The sequence below is a fragment of the Caretta caretta genome, chromosome 5 (genome assembly GCF_965140235.1).
Source record: "Caretta caretta isolate rCarCar2 chromosome 5, rCarCar1.hap1, whole genome shotgun sequence".
Classification (NCBI taxonomy): Eukaryota; Metazoa; Chordata; order Testudines; family Cheloniidae; genus Caretta; species Caretta caretta.
Window position 1 is genome coordinate 24,363,371 of NC_134210.1, and position 22,497 is coordinate 24,385,867.

A 22,497-nucleotide genomic window follows, 5' to 3' on the forward strand; every position below is an offset into this window, starting at 1 on the left:
GCTGGCTGTAATGAGCACAGAAAAATAACCTCAGTTGGGTGAGTTCCCTTCCACTTATACCGTGCCCACTTGGTCAGTCTCCCATGTCACTGATGGGTGCCTGCTAATCCTAGCTCATTTACACTGTGCCATGTGGGCATGAAGGCTCATGTCCTCCTGAGTCTAGAGATACATTGACACTGGAGGTAATTGCCAGCTCGTGTAGATGTACACGCACTAGCCTTGATCTAGCTAGCAGGCTAAAAATACAAGTGTAGCCATGGTGGGATAGGAGGCAGGATGGTTTAGCCGCTTGAGTAAATACCATGGTAGGACTGTACTCAGGCCGGCCAGAGCCTCCCACTGCTGCTGCTACACTTCTATGGTTAGTGTGTTAGCTTGATCAAAGCTAGCGTGCGCACACCTACCTGTGCTGGAAATTATACTGCCACTCCAGTATGGATGTATCCTACGAGAGTGTGATGGTAAAGTAAAACCCTTCCTTTTCAAGCTCCAATTCTGAGAGGTGCTGTGCACCTCAAGAGCACTTGCAAGCTCCATTGAGTTAGGTGGGTCCATGTTTGGCCCTCAATACAATCTCTGCTTGAGACAATGGAGCTCTATGACCAAACCCTTTGCAGTCATGTTGCTGCTTCAGCGATGAAACGCACCCTTCCTTTCATTTTATTTAATAATTTTATATCCAAACAGTGTAAAAATGGTCTGGTTTTTATTCTTTATCCGGACTATTAAACATTCAGGAGTTCAAAAAATAAAAAGCAAATATTTTGTAAGCATCTCATAATGTTTAAAAGGCAATAGAACTGGTACTGACCAGCAACACCATAGGTACGTATAATTTTAGAGAGTGTATGTGCATATAGATTATGTAAGCACGCACGTGCACACACACACAGAGGATACATCATTTTAGTCACCATCCAAATATTAGCACCGTATTATAGTAGCACCATATCTTTTAAAAGCTGATTTAAAGCAGGAATATAGAGTAGCTGTAATTGTGATTAAATTGTTGTCCCACACACATTAAGAGGCCCAATCTTGCAATGCTTCACCTGCAGAACTCCCATGAACTTCAAGTGAAGACCTGAGGCACAGATCTTGCAAATGCTGCCATGCCAGGGTATGTGGGTGTGGGTGTATTCTCGAGGGACGGACCGCTATGCTCACCTGCATGGCTGCAGTTGCTGGATCGTGGCCTTAATTAGTACAGTATAGTCAGGTTTAAACATATTTCTAGTATGTTTTACAGTCACACTCCTTTAGGGCTCATCTACATTACCCACTGGATCAAAGGGCAGTGATGGATCCAGCAGGGGTTGATTTATCGTGTCTAGTCTAGACATGATAAATCGACCGCCAAGCACTCTCCCATCAACTCCGGTATTCCACCAGGGCGAGAGGTGGAGGCAGAGTTGACGGGAGAGCATCAGCCGTCGACTTACCGCAGTGAAGACACCGCAGTAAGTAGATCTAAGTACGTCAACTTCAGCTAGGTTATTCACATAGATAAAGTTGCATAACTTAGATTGATCCCCCCCCAGTGTAGACCAGGCTTTAGTCACTGCAACAGATTTATGAGTGTGTATTCCCTTTCATACGGTATAAAACCAAGAAGACTGTATATAGTACATAGAACAATTAGGAAGCTGCAGGGTATGGCTAGGATTTTCAAATGTTAGCCAATACTTATGTTAGGCATAGTATACTCCACAGTAATAGGTATTATGTGCATGGTATTAACAAAATATATACGTGATATTTACAAGTGTTGGGAAGTTATGTTAAAACAGTTATCTTCCCACAATTCTGTTCACCCACGTCAAGCATCCCCCAACACATTGCAAAGCTGAAGTCAGCTTTGGCATCAGAAAATAGAAAACTTGTCAAAGCAAAGGGGCATGAATACTTTGCACTCAGTCAGTGGTTCTCAAACTATGGGTCGGGACCCCAAAGCGGGTTGCAACCTCATTTTAATGGGGTCACCAGGGATCGCATTAGACTTGCTGGGGCCCGGGGATGGAGCCCCATCACCTGGGGTTGGAAGCCCGAGTCCCACCATGTGGGGCTGAAGCCAAAGCCTGAAGGCTTCAGCCCTAGGTGTCAGGGCTCAGATTAGAGGCCCCTGCCCCCCACCTGGGGCTGAAGCCCTTTGGCTTTGGCTCTCCCACCCTGCTTGGGGCAGCAGGGCTTGAGCAGGCTTAGGCTTCTGTCACCCCTCCTGGGGTACTATAGTAATGTTTGTGGTCAGAAGGGGGTCATGGTGCATTGAAGTTATGAGAACCCCTGCACTATGTGCAGGTAGGGCGGACTTTCATGACCCATCCACATTTGGAATGTAGTATTCTAAATAAGGGCTAGGAAAGTATAGGGAGGTATCAAGGACAAAGCTGGCACAAACTAGCGGGTTGAGTGAAGCACCCAAACAGAGGCTGCTTCAGTTATAGGTGAAGTAGGCACTGCCTAAGGCAGCATACTTGCCCCAGCTGCCCCTCCGTCACGCGCAGCTGTACCAAATTTGAGTGGTGTTGCAACCTCATATGCCAGGTTGCAATGCTACTCAAATTTGGCTCAGCCACCCCTCTGTCATGACAGAAGGGCAGCTGAGCCAAATCTGCCACTCTAGGCGGATGAGGAGGGGAGCAGAACACTGAGGTTTTGCCTACAGTGGCAGATTGTCTTGAGTGGCCTCTGCATCCAACTTCCATTGAATTTCAGTGGACCTCGAGCACCAGACTCCTTTCAGACCCTTTAAAATTCTCAGCCTAAATCTCTGCCTGTTTTAAAGGCCAGTCCAGCTCCCATTGAGGGTAGTTACACCATTGTCTTCGGTGGCAGTAGGATCAAGCCTACTATCTGATACCAAACATGGGAAATGCTCCATTATTGACTAGGCTTCCTTAGCAGATTTTTGACTGTTTGCTTTAGATATCACTGTAAAATAAACTGTTTAATTAGGTTCGCTGAAAGCTTGGTTTTAAAAAAGGTTGAATACTGCATCATGAGAGCATAAAATATATGGTATAATTTTAATCCTGAACATTTGTTCTTTAGGTTGTTCCAAGATATTTGCACCAACAGAACCACGCTCAGAACTGTGTACTTAGGAGGTCTCCTTCAGAGAGTCAGTCGAGTATTTAACTTTTTTTCTTTTAATAAAACATGCTGACTAAACTGAGTCTTTGAATACAAGTTCATAGCTAGCTATGAGAAAACTCCACTAGTAATTTTAGGTTAATAGCCTTTTAAAGAGACAGCAATAAACTAGCAGTTTTAAGAGACGTTGTCAACTCAAACAGATTTAAAAAAAAAACAAAACAAGTTTGTACAAAACCTAAGGGCCCATGGTGGGGATCTTCAGCTGTCCCTTTGGGGCGTCAGCTTTACAGTCACTTTGTACCACTCTGGCAGTGCAAAGTGACTAATATAAAGAAGGAGCTGGCTCAAAACATGCTGTAGAGCTCTGTGTTATAGTGTGATGGATTTGCTAAGAAGGAGACTACAACTCCCATTTGCTCTCTCCCCATTCCCTCCTGGCCAGGTAAGAGAAAAGCTCCTGAACCAGGAAGTAGTCGAACTCTGTTTGGAAATGATGGCTGCCTGGCAAGCAAGTTGCTGCAGGGAAGCTGATTTCAGAGCAAAATTCCCAGGAACCATTTGCAGAACAGGCTGTGAATCTCAGATGATACAGCTGAATGCAGCTCTGTATGGGACTGATGGGGGAACAACCGTGGCTGGGCAGGGAGCCAGAGCAAAGGGGCCCCAGTGTGGAACTCTAACTCATCCTGGCCTAGAAATCTCTAGGTGCCTATTTACTTGACTAGAGATTGGACTGGAGACAGCACCCCAGGCAAGTAGACCTGAAGAGCCCTAACTGTCCATTGGGCTGCCCCAGGGAGCCAAACAAGAACCGCGATTGCTCACTTTGAACTATAACTGGTTATGCTTCTGTACCTAGGGTATTTGCAACCTTTCCCTTTCCTGCCAGCCCTTTTCCTTGGCCATGTGTCTGAGTAGTTATTGGGGCCCACTATGGCTAGCACCAGTGAGGCCTAGCTGATGAAGCACCTACAGTGCTTGCCTCCAGGTTGCAGTATACCCAGCATGCTACTGGCATCCTAGGAGGTTGTGTACAGGGAAGCCCCAGTAATTACAACCGACAGGATAGAATAACTTTGCCCTTTGGAATCTGGGACTAAATAGTGCTATGTACAAGTGCCAGTTATTATTTTAATACTGTTTTGGGGGAACAACAGTTTGCTCTTCCACTGTAAATGGAGAAAAACAAAAAGCACAACATTTATTTAAAGACCAAATTAATCCTGTACGCATGTCCCGAACCTGTGTTCCATACATGCATAAGAAGTACCGGGAACAGGTGTACATTGCAAATCACAATGACAAATTTGTGGCTGTCTTAAAGAGAAGGCTGGAGAAGCATATTGGGATTGATTGCCCTAAAGGATGTATTTTCCCAATTTTGATAGTTCTTTAGGTTTCCATCTATAAAGAACGGATCGGACGCAATTTTCTTCTGGGTTTGGTGTAATTTTGTTCTTTGAAGTGCTGTTGATTTCCAGATCTTGTTTTGTTAGGAATTCGGGGCCTGTTACATGTGATGCAGCACTGAGTCTGCATTGATGGCACCAAACATTTGCCAATCTGCTTCAGTCTCTGGCAGAAATTAATGGACAGCTTGTCCTTGTGGCACGGCAGGCCTACGGTGAAAAACATGATGAAAGTTAGTTATAGTCTGAGCGTCTAGATGAGAGTAACCTATATCCATGTCTAGATCTGTGTGAATGCATGGACAGAATAGCAGGGAAGCAGAGTATCTGAGCTCCAAGGCAGCACCTGCACCAAGGACCTTTGATGAACAAGGCCCAAACCACAGTGTGTTACACCACTCTCAAAGATACCACATTTACAGATATGCATTGCCTCCCTGTCCCACTGCACTACCAGTGATTGCTGGCTAGCTTGGGGAGGGGACTCCTGAAGAAGCTGTAGGAACTTACTTTTCTAAGAGGCCGTGTTGACTGGGAGGAGCTGGTGGTAGCTTTCGAATAAGGCAGGAGGGAGCAGATACTCGAGTGCAGCAGTTCAGACCCCATTCTGCCCCCTCACTTTCTGTAAAGAACACACTGACCCATTCCTGTGTATTATCTTGCCATCTACCTGTGCTCTGCTCAGCATTCTCAGTCCCACACTACTTGTGGCCTCTTCAGCCTACCCATATCCGGTGTTTGATTACAGTAGAACAATGTCCAGTAAAAGGCCCATGTATCAGCATGCAGCCACCTGACTGGAGGATCATACCCAGAATCTTGATGCAGCTTTGGGCCCGTGCAAGCAAACCCCATGATAGCTCCTCAAAGAGGAACCTCAACCTGTACCATGGTATATCTAAGCAGCTGCTGGCCAATCATGGGACCAGGAAACCAGGCAGCAGCGCAGGGAGAAGATAAAGGAGCTCAAGGTGACGTACCAAAAGACCAAGGATAAGAATTCCAAATCTGATACTGCCCCAACCACCTGTACGTTTTATGGTGAACTGGACTATGTTCTGAGCAGTGCCCCGAGCACAGAGTTTGTGGAGAAGAGGCACCGAACAGCCAGCCCAGAGAGGGGTGGCCCCCGGCTTGGGAGAGGACTGGCCCTGAATCATAGAATCTCTTCCTCGATCTGGGCCAGTAAGAGCACAGCGGATGGAAAAGAAGCAGGGGAGGACACAGTATCTAAACTGGTTAATATTGGCCCAGCCCTCTCTGTTAGTATTACGAAAGATATGATGAAATATTTGGGCAGGTTTTACCCTATAATCCTAGCTGCTGCTTCCATTATGAGTGGATGCTGTGCCGTCATACACATCTAACTCACCCGCATCCCCTTTGCTCTCTCCCTGCAAGACTATTTAAAATGACAGAGGAGCGGAGACCTACTTGAAGAGTGACTGTCTCACTATCAGTGCTAAGGTGGGTAGTTGGTGATGACCTCTCCTTAGCTTCTGAAGGCGAATCCAGTACCGGTCTCTGATAGAAAATTCTGTCGGTGCTGTGTATGGTAGCGGCGCTGGCAAAGGGAGTTTGTGTGCTATCAGAACCAAGGACTCCAATAGTGCCAAAGGAGGTGGTCAGTGCCAGGTTTCTTGGGGCAGGCACATATGGTGCTGCTGTTCCCCGTGTTGGAATGGATGATGTTGAGGTGCTTAGTACTGGCATGCTCAGTGCTGAAAACGAAGACTTCCTTGGATTTTGATACTGTGGCGTCAGCACAGGACTCCACTTTAAGACTGTGGGAGGAGAGAGTCTTAGGAGACACTTGCAGTCCTTGTACTGCGGCGGAGAATCAATGCGGTCCCTGGACCAGAACTCCTTGTGCCCCTGTATGGATTTGTCACTGGTGTGGCTGGCAGGAGGGTCTTATTTAAAGCAGCCAAGGAGCTCAGGGCACTGGTCACGTGAGACTGAACCGGTACCTGACACTTCTATGAAGGTCTGTCCAGAGTTGATGCTGCCATTGTGGATCTTTCCAAGAGGAAGCACATCAGCTTTGCCTCCCTCACCATTCAGGCATAGTTTTCAAAAGAGGTTAGCACTTGCAAATGGGGACAGATTTTCAAGAGAGCTCAGCATGTTGGATGCATGTTGGGTGCTGAGCTATTTTGAAAAATTTCACCCAAGGGTATTAACTTACCTGCACTTTTCCTGCACTCTTGCGTATTGCATTTCTGAGATTCTGGAGGCTTGAACTCATGCTCACACATAGTTTGATCTTCGGCTTTGTTATCTTCTGTATTGATGCACTTTACTGTTCTTTGCTGAATGCCCCCTCCACAAGAAGCAGTGCACTGAAAGAGATACAATTAATTTATCCCAAAGCCTTCTGAATGGGGATTGTGTAGTATGCTTTTAGCATGTTCATCAATTAGCGCAAAGCAGCTCTAATCTTTGAGTTGCTAAGCAAGGGATGCATGACCAAGATCTAAAGTACTATGTACCTTTCAAGGATTCCCAAAGATTTGCGAATATTTTCTACTTGTATTATTATAAGAGCAATAAGGATATCAACTTCAGACAAAAGGAAAGCAAGGCAAAGAAAAGGTTTATCTATATACTCTACATGCACATTCAGATCTTTTCCACCTGTTTTTTCCCATGAGATTGCCCACTAATAGATTTGTGAACTGCATGCCCAAAATGCCATCTTCCTGTATAACTAGATGTTAATGCTATACTGTTGTCTGACAAATCCATGACATCACTGGACCTGCTATTACAGTCGCCTTGCTGTTTAGTCCGAGTCTGTGTACCTATGGTAAAATGGTATGGGTTTCAAATCAAAATAAGCATCTGATACCTTGCTGTTACCTTGTTCTCTATTTATTATTAATGTTCCCTTTTATGGCACTGTACAGCACTGTGGAAATCTACAAAGAAAATGTTTAGAGTAGACCCTCAAGAATAATAGACTGTACTTTATCTTACAGCCAGTAAAAAACAGAACAAAATCTCTAAAAGGTTGTAACCATCTGTAGAGCACTAATAGAAGATATAAGCTAAACCAAATATATGAGGCAAATTTCAGCTCCAAACACAGAGCCATCTAAGGCTCCTACACTAGGAGCTAGAGTTGTGATTCCCCTGCTCATGTGCATATATACTCACACTAACTCTCACTGAGATAATGTGAGCATAAATAGTGTAGTCACCGCTAAGGCACAGCAGAGATGTGCTGAGTACAAACGCCGGGTGGGTATATACTCGGCATGGCTCAGCCGAGCCTCCGGTGCTGCTACCCTTGCTCCTGTGGCTACCCTGCTATTTATACTGATACTAGCTCGATGAGAGTTAGCTTGGGTACATGTACACAAGCAGGGGAACCACGTCCCTAGCTCCTAGTAGAGATGTAGCCTAATGCAGCTAGTGAGCGTAAGGAGAAACTACACACGACTAGCAGCCTCATCAGACAAACCATGTTAATCCTTGAGCATGTTAGGCATTATGATCAGGAGAGACTGACTGCTGTAGCATTTTGGAGTGGGCCAGTGAAATAATTTTCTAGGTGGTCCTTCCCTAAAAATTGGTGTTGGTTGGAAGTTTTCTCTCTAAACTGTTTTTGATGGAAAATTGGGGTTTTGACAAAATGAGATTTTTTTTGGTGAAAAGGATCTGCTTTTTGTGGAAAATTTTGACTCTTGGTTGAAAACAGAACACTCTAAAACTGAAGAGATTTTGATTCAGAGACATCAACACGGTGCCTCATGGCAGTTGTAGTGCAGATGCCTCATGCCCCCATTCTTCTCTATAGGCCAAGTTTCCCAGCCAGGCTACGGCCAGGTCTACACTACAGACCTATATCAGCATAACTACTTCGCTCAGGGGTGTTTAAAATCCACATCACTGAGCGACACAGTTATACCGACCTAACCTCCATACATAGCGCGTTTAGACAGCGCTATGTCAACAGGAGAGCTTCTCTCGTCAACATAGCTATCACCTCTCTGAAAAGTGGATTAACTATGCTGACAGAAGAAGCTCTCCAATCGGCATAGGTTCATCTTCACTTAAGTGCTACAGTGTTTTAAGTGTAGACCTGCCCTACATCTCCCAAATTGCACTATGGACAAGCACTTCCACAGGGGCTCAACAACAAGGGGGATGGTGGTGCATCATGGGAGATATAGTCTTGCTGGGGAACCTGGGTCCTAAAGGAGAATCCATGAGGGTCTGAACTACCACTCCCATGAGGCATGGCGGTGGCATTTCTGAGTCAACATCTTTGGCTTTTAGCTAAAAGTTTTCAGTTTCAATTTTTTAATGCAACATCAACATTTTCAGAGGGGAAAAATAACCATTCTCCAACCAGCTGTACTAAACATAACTAAATCTACTGCGATCGCACCACTATGGAAAGGCCTGGCCTTAAGGTTTTGGAAAAGCTGAATGAGTGGCTTCTTTGAAGATATTTAGGCTGCCAGTATCTTTCTTTGCTCCAGGACAACTCCAGCCCAACTCTTTCTCCTTATCCAGATGCCAATATAGAAAAATGTCTTCAAGATACAATTCTCCAAGTAACTGGGGTATAAAATAATCTACAACTATTCATCCGTCAAGGGGTTTTGTGTGCATTCTGGTCAATTTTAGAGGTGTTTCCCCCCTCTTCTCTTTGAATATACAGTAGCTAGCAAGATAAATCATAAATCTTGAAAATTACCACTTCATGTCTTTTCCCTAAAACTTACAGAGCTATAGAATGTCCGCCAAGGCTGTACAATTATTAAAAGTGGGATGTGTACCTCTATTCAATTCTGCAAAGTATCCTCTTTCTAGTCTCTCTCTCTGTCCATAAAGGATTTTGTTGTAATTAGTATAAAGTATATAAACGAGGCCCTAGACATTCAGTGGCAACTTCCAAAATTTTTAAAATTGAGGTTTTTATTGAATTAAATAAAATTAAATTGAATAATACAGTCAGTACAGTAGCCCAGTGTTATTTTGATATTAAGTTCAGTTTATTTTATCCTGTTCCCCACATTTTCAGTATAACTCAGATGTCATCTTTACATTTTAGCATTAAACCTCATTTAGATGAATAGGGCAGTTCATACTTCTTATCTATTGTTTCACGTGGTCTGCAAACTCAGGAAGATAACATTGGTCTATTAAATTCAGGGTTTGTCTACAATTTAAACACTGGAGTGGTGGAGTGGGAGAGGTTCTGCTCCTGACCCAGGTAATCTACCTCTCCAAAAGGTGGTACCTAATTCTCCCATTGACTTGGTGCTGTCTACACTGGGGGTTAGGATGGTATAACTGTAGATCAGGCCTCAGTTATGTTCAGACATGGGGGCTAGAAATATAGAAAATGAAAGCTGAGGTTCTGGATCCCAATTCTGCAGCAAGGGATGAATTTCTTGACAGTGAAATCATGCAATATGTGAACAAAGTCTATATGCTGCAGAAAACACCCCCTCACTGAAAAGACAACCTACTTGGCATTCTCCATCTCTAAATTTTTATTAATCTATAAAGGTTTCTATTTTATACAAAAATTAACTAGTATTCTGATAATCATTTAAAATGTGTATCATCTTGAAGGAGCTCCAGAAGAAGTCTTTATATTAGAGTTAGGAAACATCATTTGAATTGCTAGAATTTTTCTAAATGGTAGAAGTTCGTAAGTGGTCCCCCATTCTTTATTGTTACATTTCACTCCAGAAGTACTATCCTACAGCTAATCCTTATTCCAGTGTCTCACCTTATGTTATTTTAGGGTTTTTTTTAGATGAAGCCTTTTTATTTTGCTACATGTGATTTTTTTTGTCAAATTCCCATTTACTAGAATTTGTTTTGAGCCAGTATAATGTAAAACTAGATTGAAAAAGTTAAGGCAATTTTTGCTTGACTGAGCTTGTAATGAACAGTTAAAAAGATCAAAGCCACAGCAGTATTACTTTGTAAATCCTGCCATAAAAAGCTGAATTACTGTACATTTTGAAAACAAAACATCTATTTGATTGACTGCTTTGTATGATATCTTCTCCCGTACTAAGAATGCTGCATCTTAGCTTTGGAAGATTTATTTCATGGTTATGTAGCAGAAAACTTAAAGTGGAACAAAAACAGAACATACCATGAGTTGACTTTAATAAACCAATTACTTTCTGTTACATGAATTTGATGTCTGGAACAATGTTAATGGAAAAACCTACCAATAAATAAGACTCATAGAATATTCAGGTTCCATTTTATGGCCTTCTGCTGAAAAATTAATGTATCATTTGCTTTTTTTCTCTTAGCATCAATGAAACATCAGTTGGAGATTTGTATTGCACACTGCCCCTCATGGCTTGCCATTTACTATTGTAATTTATATTTAAGATTCTGTTTTTAAAATTTTTTTAAAACAGTTGGTGGGATGTTTATGCAACATACCTTCTACTTTGAAAAATATTTGTAAAGTAGTATTAGGATATAAGAACATAGGAGAGAAAGGGTTATTGTGCATATGCCCCTTCTCCAGGATTGCACATATAATGTACATATATACGTACCTAATATTTGAGTCTTTATTATAGTTTCAATCTATTTGCCTGGTACTAAAGTTAGGTTTACTGGCCTGTAATTGCCAGGATTGCCTCTGGAGCCAAAGTTAGCACATGTGACTCCATTTTGGTTTGGGGCCCACCATTGTCTAAAAGCAAGCACATCATGCACCAGGAGGAGTGTTCCTTAGATACTGCATTCCTGTGAAAATCCTCCTCCTTGTTTCCAGCCTGCCTTGACTCCCGGTATCTGTTCTTTTTTCTGTCCCTAACTCCCTATCTCCTGGCCTTTGATGTGAGGCCTCCCATCCTGATAATAAAAGTTACTGATGCATGGCTTTAGGACCATGCTCTGTAATTAACATACTAGTTTAGCATGAGGAATGCACCAAGCAGGGATAGGTGGTAGATAAGAAAAGGGTGTGTTTATTGGCTAAGGTTTCCGATGCACGAGGGCAACATGCTTTGCTAAGAGGTATATAACCTTTGTATAATCTGTATTTGGGGTCCCCTCCTGGCTAGCAGGTGGGCACCACGCTCGAGCATAATAAACTTGGTGTTTTTTGGGAACTCTGCAGTTGTGGACTTTGTTTATGTGCCTCAGCTAGATTCGAACTGTGCGTGACCTATCAGGTATAATTCGCAGCATTTGTGTGCGTGTCCTACCAGGTGTAATTCGTAACAAGTCTTTAAAACAAAAAACTGCTAATATTAGCTATCCTCCAGTAATCTGGTAGAGGGGCTGATTTAAGAAATAGATTACCTACCAGAGTTAGTAATTCTGCAATTTCTTATCTGAGTTCCTGCAGAGCTCTTGGGTGAATGCCATTTGGTCCTGGTGACTTATTACTATTTAATTTATCAATTTGCTCCAAAACCTTCTCTACTGACACCTCAGTCTGGGTCTGCTCCTTAGATTTGTGCCCTAAAAAGAGTGGCTTAGGGTGGGGATCTCCTTCACATCCTCTGCACTGAAGACCGAAGGACTGACATACTCACAAGAAGGGGTGAGCAGAGACTTAGGGGAGAGAGCATATAAGGCTTTTAACTGTGTTTCCTAAAGATCTGTGAGTTGTGTATGCTTTGACAGTAAAAGTTACAGTGGTATCAGAAACTCCTGTGCAAAGACCTGTGCTCCTTATTTTATCTGCCGTATGGTCCCTGAGGAGTTAAATTATGAACCAGAGCATCCACGGATATGGTGCTCTGGGGGAGTATGCATATGCGACTGGAGAGACTTGGGAGGTCTGAGCCACTGGCCTACAGAGTTGGATGGAGGAGTCCCATATCCCAAGGAAAGGGGTTAGACAGGGTATCTGCACCCATGAGTATACCAATGGGCCCAGAGCTAGAAACAGTGACCAGATGCTGCCTAGGCCCAGATGGCTTGGACACATGCGATCCAAAGACTGGGTCCAATTACAACAGACTGGTGACTCTCCACCAAGGGGACTCAGCCAGGTCTGTAACAGAGTGTGTGCTTTACACAAAGAAGCAGAACTCTTTTTTTCCTTTACTGCTTTGCTCTTCTCTTGAGACTACCTGAATCCATATCTAGATTTGCTGCTTCTACTACCCATGGAGCTTCCCTATATAGTTAACCTGCAGTTTTTGCTCATGTGGATGAGAATAGGTGGAAAATGATAAATCTTCAAACAGATACAATTACAGTATCACAACTGTGGTAAATTCACTCCACAACACAGCAACTAAAAATATAAATATATCTGCATGGTGAGTTGGCCTTTCAGTACTTTTTGAGAAGACCCTTGTTCTAGTTTTATCACTAACTGTGCACTAAGAACTGGCTTGCCATGTATACTGTACCTCACAAACACTGTGCATAATTATTAAAGGGCCCGACTTTGCTACCCTTGTTCTCATTGACTAGTTCCTTACTCCTTGAGCAGTACCACTGATTTTAATGTGAACAAGGGTAGCAGATTTAGGCTTTAATTTATCAAATAGATTCTTATTGATTCATTTTAACCAGATAACATTGGAGAATTGGAGTTAATTAGCCAAATCAGGTTCTGTGTCTGAAGTGGATGACTTTTTAGTTGTGGTGGTGTATATTTTACTATGCATTTCTCAAAAGCCAAAAAAAACAAGGATTGAATCCTACCGAATTCCACGTCCCATTTATCCACCGAGTACAAGGCTGCCCATTGCAGCGTGCCGTGGAGTTAGGCTTTTTCGTCCAGTCACAATAGTCCTCTTCTGGGCAGTAGATGTGTCTTTCTTGCAGACCACCGCCACATGTTCTCGAACACTAAAATAAAACAGCACACCAGAAAAGAGTAAAGTGAAAGCAATTTTGGGTGGTCAAAAAAAATATAAACAGGCTGCAAAGGAAGTAGAGAACATATTTATTTGAGAAATGCATGATCATTGAACAGTTAGTAAGAAGCATTTATCTGAAATAATTTATGACATTAGCAAGTTTAGCACATACATCAAGTCTGATGACCCAAAGTTGAAGATAACGACTGCAAAATGTATTTATTTAATCTTTTTTAATGACACAGATGGGAAGGGACTGTTATTAATCTGGAGTAGGAGGCAGAATTTTATTAATAAATTCACTCCTAACATTCATAATGAAAGCAACATAATATTACTCAGATTTAGTGTAGGGACAATGATTCATGTCATAATGTCAGAAAGCAAGTCACGTTTCTGCAGGTTTAATCTGCAATATTAATGTAAGAGCTTTGCTCACTGGGACAAATTTACAAGATGCAACCTCTCACTTTCATGAGGCTGCTTGGGGATATTGAAAATCCACACGGCACATACTAAACCTTTAGCTACAAAAATGGCAATAAACAACCATCATACAGAAATATGGACTGAGGATATTTTTAAAACTTTCTTTCCAAACCTGTCTTAAAAAGTGATCATGGTTGTGGCGTCTTGAAATGCACCAAAGGCTTGATACACGGCTGGGAATATAATGGGCCAAAAATATTTTGGATAAAATTTTGTTCTTGGGCTTTCCTGAAACTTCCCCTATCTGATGATCTGCTTTCTGTAAAAGGAGCTGCTCTCTCCCTTTAGGATAAGCAGAATATCAGAGTTGAGGACCAACTTGCAGGTCTGAATCAGAATGTTATCCTTAAATCACAATTTGGAGTGATGTGTCACAATATCCTCAGTGTGAAAAGAGAAGCCATGGACGAACAAGAGGGTTTAGTAGATTTATTACATAGGCTAATGTTGAAAACTTTTTGCCAACCCTTCCCTCCCCCAAAACAAAACAAAACACACAACTTTGGTGGTATAAATAAAATAGAAATTGTATTCAAACCACACATTGGATTTGGTTTTGCAAAAGTAAATCCAGCAAATGAGATTTTTACAAAACTAAAACCAAACCTCTGCAGCTCCTCTCTTATTTTAGGCATGAATTTTCAACAGATCCTACGGCAGTTAGATACTCCATTTCAATATTGTTCTCAATGTTATTGTAGCTGTGTAGGTCACAGGACATTACAGAGAGACGGTAGGTGAGGTAATGTCTTTTATTGGAGCAACTTCTCTTGGTGAAAGAGACAAGCTATCAAAGAGTGTAAGCTTGAAAGCTTTTCTCTTTCACCAGCAGAAATTGGTCCAATAAAATGATCTCACCCACCTTGTCCCACTGAATTTCAATGGAATTTTGGAAAGTCCCATATGCATGTTTGAAAATCCCAATGTTGAAGCTTAAAGGAAAATTCTAAACTGGTCATGGCAGAAAGACCAAACAGAATGGCAGGAGAAGGTAACAAACAGAGTGAGTCTTGTTTCCTGGTCCAATATGGTACCCAAAACAAACCCTGTTGAGGCTTCTCTAAGACGATCTCTTCTGCTGTACATCAGGGTATGGAAATTTGGGGTGTTCTGCATTGCATAGTACCTGCAGGCCCACGTGACGGATGCCAGCACATCAGTTCTCTCCATGCTCATGCTTGAGTGTTCACGCTGCATTGTTATGTCAGGCTCCTATCTGTGCCAACATGTCCATATTGCGCTATGTAGACATGAGTCAGGTGCTGTGGCTTTTGGGGGTGTATCCCAGGGACCTTAGCAGCCTTGCTAGCTGTAGAAGCTCTAGGGCTTGCTTGGTTCATGATGTATTGGGGGAGAACATGTCTGTCCATCCCATAGCACTTGACCAGGAGTGTGCTTAGCCCACCAGCACATCTAGCTGAGCCATTTTTTGGGTCTGCAGGCTCTCTGCAACTGGAGTCAGTAACATGGTGTAAGACCTTTTCCTGGTCGTGCTTTCACTGCTATTTTGGGAATCAGGCAGAGCATCTGTGAAATGCTGGTGGACATTTTGGTGGCAGTATTTGGCCTTCAGTTCAGGACAACTGCACTTGTATTTCACCTCAGTGGCACAGCAAGGACACCCACTCTTGACTTTCAGCTCCCCAGCTGTTGTCTCTCTGGAGTGGAGACATGCATCTCTCTCCTTTCTGACAGGGTATTCCCAGGCTAGACAGTTTCCTTGCCTTCGCTGTGCATTCCCAGCACAGACAGGATACTCTAGGACACCTGCTTGCTCTCTCTTCAGAGACTGATAACAGTGTAATTGCTACAGATATAAAATACCACACAGATGTTTCTAAGCAAGCCGACATTCTTTTTAAGATACAAAGCATTACAGGGAAAACATATTAAAAACCTACACACATGCTAATAAGCTTACTAGCATTCATCCCATCTCTCACATGGTGTAGCCCATAAGATTACTTTGCTAGCTATTATATCCTACTAATCCAGCAAGCCGTATCAAATAATATGCTTCTCTTTCTGAATTAATCCATTTCATATATGATTCTTATATTTTATCAGTATTAATTCCTATGAAATTAGGATGTGTTGAGGCATGTGATATGTGTTTCCTAATAATTATATATAGAATAAGTTTTGCTGAAATGCAAGAAGCCTGCCTGCCTGTATCCAGCAAGATCAGCTAAATAGCTAAAAGTATGATTAGTTAAGAGTAAGTCAGCATAAAGGCGGACAACCTGTGGCACAAATGAAAATGGTCCCTGAACTTTGGGGAACCAAAGGGAGGAACTACATACAACACTGAACAGGTTTATCCGGCGTCTGCAACCGGTTGGTAACTGCAGGGCACACCACAAACCTGGAAGTCGCCAAAAAAGCCTACGTTGGAGTGAGATAATCCTTATTAATATGCAAATAGTAAGTGTCATAATCCACTAATGTATAGGATAAGGGTACCCAAAAATTTCTTAAGGTACGAAAACAAGATTTGGGTATAGTACGTTGGGCCTGAATTAAACAGTGTAGGGATCTTATAAAATACCATGTAAGAATATCTTAGGAAGCTTTTTCTTTTCTTTGTTCTACCATATTCTACATTTTTTATCTACCTATCATTCTATCTTCTATCATGCTATCAGCTCAGCTTGTGTAGTATAGTATAACTACTCAACATTCCTAACTATTGGGGAAGCCAGATCCATCGTGTTATGGGACATGCCAGGAGTAAGTAACCTCCTATTACCGGTTCCCCAAAGAAGGGTGTGAGTATGTTAGGTTAAGGTACTTATAATATGAATGTTACCACCAGGAGTTTTGGAATTCTTTTACTGTTTTGCAGTCATAAGTTTCACAGCATTTATTCTTCTTCTGTTAATCTCACTAAAGCTTTTGTCAATTTGGTATTGTCCTCAGTGTAAGTGTTTTTGCCAAGCACCCCGAGAGTCCTCTCCCGATATAGAATTCTCTGAGTTCTCAGACCCTGTAGTCTGAATTGAACAAGAACTTATAAATCTTCTGGTCGGATGCGAGCAGCGGCGAACCATAACAACTAACCCATAAAATTCAGGTCAACAGGTTGGCGAGCCAGCAAGAGTTTCAAGGTGTGCATGGCAAACACTTATTTAAGAGGTTAAAAAAAACTTATTTAAGAAATTAAAAAGCAAAACTCTTTGTGACTTAGTCACTGGGCACAGTCTGGTAGCAGTTTCCTTTGTTAACAGATGAATTCTGGGCACCGATCCCAGAGAACTTATAATACTTCCTTTTTTTTCCCTCTTGCAGCTTGTGAGTCAAATGGTTTAACTGTTTCATGTCTGTTTGTCTGTTTTATATGGCCAAATATTGGGAGTAATGGTATTGCGCGATAAGGGGTGGGTTTTTTTGCGTATTGAGTAGGCAGTCGCATTGGGCCCAATGAGCCATACTCGTGGTGGCGTTGGAGTTGATTAATATTTTAAGGGCCGTGGTAGCTCAGAACTTGTATGGTTCCAGTTACCCCTTTGTAGTCCCCTCAACTCCCCTGGGTTGCCCCCTTGAGCTGTCTCTGAGCAGTATTTGCCCCTCTGTTCAGTAGGTCCCGCCAGGACCTCTCGATCTGCTAATACACATTGGCCATCAAAGGAAGGGAGGGATCCTACTCCTATCCTTTCTTTTTGGGACTTGTTTGAAGTATTGTTGGACTGGTCTGGGGTATATATAATTTTTTATTACTATTATTAGTTTTGTAAGGCATCTTTAGATCTCTTTAGATTTAAGATTTAGAGTTAAGTTACAGTGTTAAGTTTTTCTCTTTGTTATTTGAAAGGTTAAGTATCGTCAGTGTAAAAAGCAAAAATGAGTGAGGGAAAGGCGGCAGAGCCTGTAGAGGCTGCCTGGGATATAGCCTTAGAGATTTTTGTTAGAAGATGCATTGGGGAACATGGAGGCGGTTTGGAGCAATTGAAAGATAGGGAAGTTCTCTCCAAGCATAGTAACCTGTGGGGTTTTGTAAGTCAGGTGATTGAAACTGAAACTGAGAGAACGAAAAGAAAAGATAGTGAAGTGAAAGGGATTGCAATGGAGTGTTTGTTGACAGCGTGTGGTCTTCTAGGACGGAAGTTAAATGTGAGAAAGGAGCTGCTCAGGAAGGCACATAAAGCTGTGAAGAAGGATAAGGAAATTCAGGAGTTAAAGGAACAGTTATGCACTGCTTCTGAAGAGCAGTTCTCTCTTTTCTGTAAAGGAAAAGAGTTGGAAAGGAAGTTAGAACGAAGTCAGCATCACGCCCATGAGGTGTGTGAGGAAGTGTATGGGTGGCAGAAATGAGCAGCTGCCAGTTTAAAAATAACTGGAAGGTTATAAACCGACCGTGGTCAGTTGTTGAACTTAAATACCTATGCCCTTTTAGAACCACTTCTCCATATGTTAGTGCTCACACACATATTTTCTCAATTTACACATAGAATGCCACTAACACTAGTGAAAGCTTTTGTAACAATCATATCTTTTTGCTCATGCCTTAATGCCAGAAAGTTAGAAGGCAGCTGTGATTCACTCCGAAAGGATAAGGCAAGGTGTATGGCGTCGAGCTATATGGGAGAGACAGGAGATGAGTCAGCAGTGGTTTCTATTCCTATCGGGTTAGTGGAACCAACAGAAATTGATCAGCCCGTGGAGCCAGTAACAAGAAGGGGAACGAGAGAGCTAGCTAGTGCAGAGATGGCTTCTGAAGCCGCTAACGCAGAGAAACAGCCTGGTGAGTTAGAAGAGGAAGGTAACAGTGAAGTAATGGGAGCCAGTGTGCCAGCAGAAAAGGGAAGTCCTCCGGCCATAGTGCTAAAGGAGGAGTTAAGTGAACCAGACACTGTCATCCTAGAAAAGCAAGTGGATGTTGCAGAGGGAGAGAGAAGGAGATTCTGAAGAAAAGACTGTCTCAGCTCTTAGCAGAGCATGAGAAGCGCCTTTGGAGGTTCAAATTGCCTAGAAAATGAGGCGTGCTGTATAAGAAGTGGTTCAGGTATCTAATACATGTGATACAATCATCACCAGGATTCAGGGGAAAGAGAGAGAGAGCAGCCTTGAGATGTAATTCCCCCACCTAATGTGGTAGCACCATCCAGTTCAGGAGGCTTTTCAGGATCCTCTGATGAGGGCGGTCCTTTGTCATGGCAACCAGACCAGTCACCAGCACCGCCCAGGTTCCTGGAATATCTAGGAACTCCGACTCCAATAGCCCTGTGGTATGTGTTAATGTCACTATGTGTGCCAGCGGAACTTCAATCCGTAACTTTCACTGGTATAAGGAATATGTCAGCACGGTATGAGAGTGCCCTCCATAGAAGTTATTCAGAACACTACACTAACCATATATTTCCTAGGTTCCACTCAAGGGATATATCTGATCGTTCTGATGAAGGAAGTACTGACTCGGATAGGAGAAGGCCCCCAGGTTTTGGGGGAGACACTTCAAATACTAAGTATCTTCAGATACTGATTCCAGTGGCTGCCCAAACTCTCCAGATGTAACTCCTGACTGTCCCATAGCAGTGGTTATAGATATTAGAACTCTGGATTTAGTAGCTAAACAAGTAGGAATGATGGAGGATTCCTCTGTAGCAGTACAGGCACAGCATGTTCAGGAAACAGGACAAATATTTGGTTTGCCAAGTGATGATTGGGTTAAAATCTTACAGCTCACAGTAAATCGAGCCTTATAAAGCACCTTGCTCCTGGAGTATAGGAAGGGTGAGAAGTCTTTTTCAGAGACAGTGCTGTGCTTGAGCATAATCAGCATCCTGGACAAAAGCCAAATGAGTCTTCCCACCAATTTCATCTACGGTTAAGTCCAGCATGGCGCAGTCACATCAAAGAGGACACAAATGAACCACAGTATGTTAGCTTGTTGGTTAATAATTCTCTTCCCTACCTACAGGAAAGGGTTAACATGCATATCCATGATGGGACCTTCCTGGATGAGGCCCTGGTTCTTCTAGCCAAGGCCCATACCCAGGGAAACCCTAAAGCAGGTTGGTGTGGAGACCCAGTTGCAACCCTACAAAAGCCACACGCTACTACCATAGTGAGGATTGAGGGTCCTACTGGGACACCTCAAGGGCAGAACCAGACTAATCCTAGGTCCCCTCAATCTCAGCGCTGGGCCAATAATTTCAATTCACCGAACAATCAACAAGGATATGCATTTGGGCCCCAAGGGGGCCTCGAGATCGTGTTCCTTTTCTTGCAGGTGCTGCACAGAACTCTTCTCATCCTCAGGGTTCTAGATTACCACTGTCTTATCAGGAGGAGGATCTCTCAGTAGTGTCAATGTTCAAGACAGTGCAGCAAATCCTGGAGACCCAACACCAGGATATCCGAGAACTCTGGACATGCCTAAATGAGTTGGTGTTGGGAGATCAACGTCCAAATCCTTTAAACCAACCAGTGGCCTCTGTGGACTCAACCCCTCCTCCCAATTTAGTGGCTTATTCTCATGCAGGGTTACCCCTGAGGAGGTGGAAGAGCCTGAAGGCTACCCGCCTATCTATCCTATAGATTACTCCGCATGATGCCAGCAGGCCCAAGGAGTGTCATAACCCCTTTGGGAAGAGATGCAAGTGGAAGACCCACGGTATCTATAGTGGTAGGGAGCCGCCACCTAAATTTTATTGTAGACACCGGAGCAGCAATCAGTATCATCCATGTGAAGGATCCTAGATCCTCTGTTTTGGCATCTGGAAAAACAAAGATGCTATCAATGTTTGTAAACTACCAAGTTATGGCCATGCTATCTAAACCTATCAAAGTACAAATTGGTCACCTGCACAAGACCCATGTCTTTGCGATGCTCACATTGTCAGACCCAAAAGGTAATCTGTTGGGGTCTGATTTCCTAAGTAGGCAGGAATGCGTTACTGATTTGACTAATCAGTTGTTGTGTCTTACTGGAGGACAAGAGTTGGGTTGCCTGCTAGTGGTCATACTGGAGTGTGGTATGGTCACCCCAGCAGAGGGGCCAGAAACAGATGAATACCACCTGGACACATTAATAGCCAAATGCACTCTATCCAGAGTTACAGGCCATACTTCGCAAACATGCTGATGCCTTTGCTAAACACAAACACGACTGTGGGTGCATGGCAGTTACTATTGTTGTGGAAGGGGGAGATACACCTGCTCAAAAACAATATTCCTTTCCAGACCAGACCACACCTTACGTAGCCAAGGCTATCAAGTCATTGCTGGCCCGGACAATCCTGCCTAGATGCACTTCTACAGCCAACTCCCCGATTTGGCCTGTTAAGAAACCAGATGGTTCTTGGTGCCTCACCTTCGATTACAGACGGTTAAATCAGGTCACCCCTACTTGTGCCCCTACTGTGGCAAAGATGCCAGACCTCATACAGTCCTTTGACCCGGAGGCTAAGTGGTTCTCTGTGCTAGATATCAGTAACAACTTTTGGACTTTACCAGTGGCCTGGGAGTCGCAATTCAGGTTTGCATTTAGCTTCCAGGGGGTCCAATGTTCCTGGACCCGATTACCACAGGGATATAAAATAGCCTGGCATTGTTCCACGCTCAAATGCGTCAAGTCCTGGCACGATTTTCTAAATCGTCTATATTATTCCAGTACGTAGATGACCTTTGCTTAGCAACTCGCACCAAGGAGGAGTATTTGGCAAAGCTGGACGAGGTCCTGCAAATTCTTAAGGAAGCGAAATTAAAGTGCAACCCTGCCAAGGTGCGAGTAATGAAAACCATTATCTCTTTCTTAGGTCTTACTCTGACAAAATGGGGTCAAACTCCCTCACAGCAAAAGGTGGAGGCAGTCCAAAAGTTGCTGATACCGGAGGACCTAACAGTGTTAAGATCCTTTTTGGGCTTAACTGGGTTCCACAGGGGTTTCATTCCTAATTTTGCTTCCATTGCAGGTCCCTTGTACCAACTGCTAAAGAAGGATGTTCAGTGGGAATGGACTGAACCACACACGGAAGCAGTGCTCCAGCTGACACAGGCCCTTGTCAAGGCTCCTGTGTTGATCACTCCAAATCCTGAGACACCTTATCACCTGGAGGTGGCGTGAGTGTTAATGCATTAGCGGCTGTTGCTTCCCAAGAGAGGCATGGGAAATTCATATGCCTATGCCGCATGTTTAATGTCTCCAGTAAAACTTAAATACAACAACTGTGAGAAGTACTCAGTGGCCACTAGTTGGGCCATACAGCATTTTGCTTTCCTAACTGGCCTCAGCCCAATCATATTATACTCATTGCACACACCCCTTCAGTTTCTGCTATCTAATCAGGTTAAAGACGGACAGGTTTCCAATGCCTCCCTAGTCCTTTGGGCATTGTTGTTACTGGGGAATGATATCGCAGTAAAACTTGTTAGGATGCCATTTTTGCTGCCCACAGCCTTACTGTATCAAGGAGAGCCCCATGACTGTCCAGACACAAACAGAGTCCAAAGGGAATGGTAGAAAGTCTTCTTCCTGCCTCTAATCCAAGAGATAGATTCCTTTAAAGGAAACCACTTCTTTGTGGATGGATCAAGCTGTCATGATCCTCAAGGGAATTCATGCACTGGCTTTGGGATTTATATCATTCCTCCCAAAGGAAAGCCTTGGGAAAAAGCATACTCATGTACCCCACATTCAGCCCAATATGCTGAGTTAGCGGCGGTGGCTTGTGTACTGG

The 22,497-nt window shown here is 43.2% G+C and overlaps 1 protein-coding gene across 4 annotated transcripts in view; it reads right to left on the reverse strand.

Moving 5' to 3' along the window:
• Positions 1-692: 692 nt before the first annotated feature.
• The window catches only part of ADAMTS12 (ADAM metallopeptidase with thrombospondin type 1 motif 12), a 317,885-nt gene continuing 296,080 nt past the window's right edge, over positions 693-22,497 (reverse strand). For all 4 annotated transcript variants that reach the window (XM_048850633.2, XM_075128412.1, XM_048850632.2 and 1 more), the window contains 3 exons: positions 13,173-13,319; positions 6,697-6,850; positions 693-4,718 (listed from right to left, as the gene is read on the reverse strand). In XM_048850633.2, coding sequence (XP_048706590.2) covers positions 4,504-4,718; positions 6,697-6,850; positions 13,173-13,319 — 516 coding nt within the window. In that variant the 3' untranslated portion in view covers positions 693-4,503. The remainder of the gene's footprint in view (positions 4,719-6,696; positions 6,851-13,172; positions 13,320-22,497) is intronic.